Source organism: Mycteria americana, chromosome 3 (assembly GCF_035582795.1).
Source record: "Mycteria americana isolate JAX WOST 10 ecotype Jacksonville Zoo and Gardens chromosome 3, USCA_MyAme_1.0, whole genome shotgun sequence".
NCBI classification, from domain to species: Eukaryota; Metazoa; Chordata; class Aves; order Ciconiiformes; family Ciconiidae; genus Mycteria; species Mycteria americana.
The window spans coordinates 4,398,923-4,402,691 of NC_134367.1; the positions used below are offsets into that span (position 1 = coordinate 4,398,923).

The 3,769-nt window shown below is 44.3% G+C and overlaps 1 protein-coding gene across 1 annotated transcript; it reads left to right on the forward strand.

The window, feature by feature from the left end:
• The first annotated feature begins 400 nt into the window (after nt 1–400).
• Nucleotides 401–2,473, forward strand: LOC142407608 (interleukin-17F-like). Its single transcript, XM_075497236.1, has 3 exons — nt 401–427; nt 1,382–1,626; nt 2,236–2,473. Exons 1-3 carry the CDS (start codon nt 401–403, stop codon nt 2,471–2,473), a joined length of 510 nt encoding a protein of 169 aa, XP_075353351.1.
• The last annotated feature ends 1,296 nt before the right edge of the window (nt 2,474–3,769 follow it).

The following is a 3,769-nucleotide window of genomic DNA, read 5'->3' on the forward strand; positions in this document are numbered from 1 at the left end:
GTTTGTGGTGAGACAACATTAATATTAGAAAGAGGGGGCGGGAAGGGGAAAAAAAAGCTGCCTGAACAATTTTTTTTCTCCTTTTCTTCCCTTATCTCTTCATCTGCCTGAATAAACTGTATTGCTTGATTTGGGATTCTGATGACATAGTATCTGCCCTCCCCTTTCTGGAGGTAGACGGAAGGAAGTGGGCTAGAAAATGAAATATCAGCTCCTAACCTCAGGTCAGGGTAAGCCAGCTATACATTGCAATGGAAAGGATGGTAGTGGTTGAACTTCACTATAAAAAGGAGACCACAACTGGCTTTGAGACACACGCAGAGTGGAAGAGGTCTCGGAGAAGGAGAACTCTTGAGCTCTGTCACCGTGTGCATCCACCTAAAACAGCAGAGACGTTGCCATGGCTTTTGCCAGCTATGCTGCGGTGGTAAGTACTTACATTTGGTGTAAGTGTTAAGATATATTTGCTGCAAAAGAAAAAGCAGAATGCAGATCCCATGATGCTGTTATCTAGGAGCAACCCTTCTTGGTCTTAGTGGGAGCTGAATGGGATGCTGAGTCTGTCCGATACAGCTTTCTGTCCTGAGCTTTTGCAAATGGGTTTGGTGCTTGAGTGACAAGGAGGCAATGGACTATCCATTATTTATCTGTAAGGGCAGCACTGCTGATGTGGGATTGGGAGAGACAGTCCTTTTCTCAGACAACGTGCTATCAAAATTGCTGCAATTTCACTGTGATGTGAATGTCTGTGCATTTAAATTTCAGCCTGGGTAGTATTTGCAGCGCTGTCAACTCTTGCGATTTTATTGAAAGCTTTACATTTATCTGTCTTCTTTTCCTAAAACCGTAGCTCCTGGTAATGGCCCAAGAATCTCAGATTTCATCGAGAAAAGGGTTATTTCCAGCAGATGGTTGCTATGTGGCCAACCTTTCCTGTCCTGAGAAAGCATATGGCTTACTAGGTTTCTAAGCTTAGGCATGGGGTCAGCCGAGTCCTTACCTCACTTTGTAGATCATAAGACATTGCTGTTTGACTGTGGAGGAGGACCTTTCATAGCTTGTTGGAGAGATGCTCTTCTTGGTGCAGAGCCAACTATGAATCAGAATTTGAATCAGTTTAGCATCTGTTGTGACGAGTATTATTAACATCATTGCGCTATTTGCTCATGCTGGCCTGTCTCACCCAAACGTAAGTATGAAGATCAGCCACTGCCCAGTACTGATTCACAGCAATGAAGGGATCCAGGATAGGACTCACATTCTGCATCCTTCTCCTCTTGCTGTTTATATGGTCCATTGATGGTCCAGTCTACTCAAGACTTGGCTCTTTGTGCTCTCTCTCTCGCCTGAACTGAACCAATGACTCCTTTCTCTCTCCCAGTTCAGATCACTGCTTTTGGTGCTGGTTCTAGCACTCATCGTAAGGAGCTCGCCTCATGGGAGGGTAGCTTACCTTCAACTCAGCAAGGATAGTGGCTCTGTGAGGCTTCATGAAGATTGCCTGAAGCAAAAGGATCTCAAATTCCCTACAACAGTGAAAGTTGACATTCGTATCAGCAATTCAGAGCATGCTTTTAGGATGGTCCACGATGTCAGGAACCGGTCTCTTGCTCCTTGGGATTACAGGTAACTGCTTAGTTGTTATCTAAATTGCAATGGCTGTGCTACACAGATGTTTTTTGTGGTGAATGATGGCTGGTTCTCAGCATAAGCCCGGCATCCTGTGAATATTGCAAACACTTGTTGACACACACTTTCATTTTGATGTTGGGTGAGATTTCTCCAAGAGAAACTGTTTACAGTGCAAGGGGACATCATTTGAACGGTTTCTAATCATCTTGTCAATCTTTGTCAAATAACTGTTCCTCTAGCAAAAGAAAAATGTCAGTACATTGTAATTTTACATTTTCCTAACTGGAAGAAATTTTTGAATGCTGAAATTAAAACAAAACCAAACGAAAATTAATAGTCCACTTGCAATCAGTTCTGTATTTCACCCAGCTCCACTCCATTCATCAACTCCTAAAGAATGGTATGGCAATATTAGCCTCCCAAGATTGATTCCATTTCTAGGAAATCATTCTAAAAATGTCGAGGATGGGGAAATTCTTTGGCCTTTTCTCATAATGATGATACACAGGTAAATAGTATGGGCCTTTCATGGAGATAAACAAGAAGATCCTGCCAAACCGTGTTGTGCAAGCGCATAAAACCCTTTTGTGTCCCCATCCCCAGGCTCGATGAGGACCCCAACCGCTTCCCCCAGGTGATTGCTGACGCCAAGTGCCGCCTCTCCGGCTGCGTGAACCCACTGGGGCAGGAGGACCACAGCCTCAACTCCGTCCCCATCCAACAGGAGATCCTCGTCCTCCGGCGGGAGCAGCAGGGCTGCCTGCCCACTTACCACCTGGAGAAGAAAGTCATCACCGTGGGCTGCACGTGTGCCACTCCAATCGTCCACCACCAGTCCTGAAGGAATTTGTAGGGGAAGCAACACTGGGAAGAAGTGTCTCATACGAACATCCCTCTGGAGAAATCCCACAGTCGCCCACCTTGCATGCCAGGAATTCCACGTGACTTTTCCTTTCTAAATCTGAGCAAATTACCTCCTGAAAGTACTGATTCTTGCTGTTGTTTGTTTATGGATTTTAGAATGGGAATCACTGGTAGCTGCTGATGGAGGGGAGAGAGGGGGGTGGAGGAAAAGTTTTGTTTGTGACTCCAAGCAGGGAGGGGGTAAAGCAGTGCTTTTTTTTTTTTTTTTTCCATTGCAGCTTATATCAGTTTGGTGAATCAAATGAATTATAGTTTCAAAAGTTGTTCTCAGCTGTAAATTGCCCCAATGTCAACCAGCACTGCCACAAAAAATCCCTACTCCTGCACCTTCTCTCTCCCTTCCTCATCCCCTAGCCCCTTTTCCTTCTCTGGCCATCCCTGCTCACTAGCATATTTCTAGTGTAAATCTGACATAAGTGCCACTAGATCTGATTTTCATCGCACTCTGGTTTTGTGTCACTGCTGCTCTGTAGGGAGCAGCGGCTGACTTACTTATTCCAGAGCATTTTGGGAGAGAATTGAGTCCACTTGCCTTGAGAGTTAAAATGGCAAAGAACTAATGGGTGTTTATATTTCTATTTATATCTTCTATTTATGACTGTATCTATGACTTTTTATGTGCTCAGAGTATCAAAAAAATGGTAAATGTTTGTCTGTATTTATTCAATAACTTATCCACTGAATAAAAATTGTATTTTATTTAAAAGAATGTTGGTTTATGGTAGCTCAAAATTAAAGCAGATACAGAGAATGGGTTTGTGCTGCAGTAGCACTGAGAGATTTCAACAAAGATCAGGTTTTTTCCACTGCAGTGATATGATTAAGAGGGAGCGCAAGAGAACTTGCAGCCTAAATAGATTAAAAGATGCAAAAAAGAGCTTAAAGTGGTGAAGTGAGGTTATACAGGCAGCGCCGGGGGAGTTGGCAATGGAGCCAAGTTCTCTAGACCTTGGGGATGGTCTCTAGGGATAGAGGGAAAAGAAGTGCGAGGTATCGCATTGCAGGGCTGCAGCCAAAATTTGGGATGGGGGTTTAGCCTGGTTCGTGTGAGCTGGGAAAGGTCTGTTTTATCCTCTTCCAGACAAGATGTCATCCTTACAAGCAACCTTGTCCTGCACCAGCTGGATGGTTGGCTGAGCAGGAATGCAGGGCAATGTGCAAAGATGGCTTCATCTCACCGCTCTTTAACCAACCGAATACTAGGTGTTGGGCT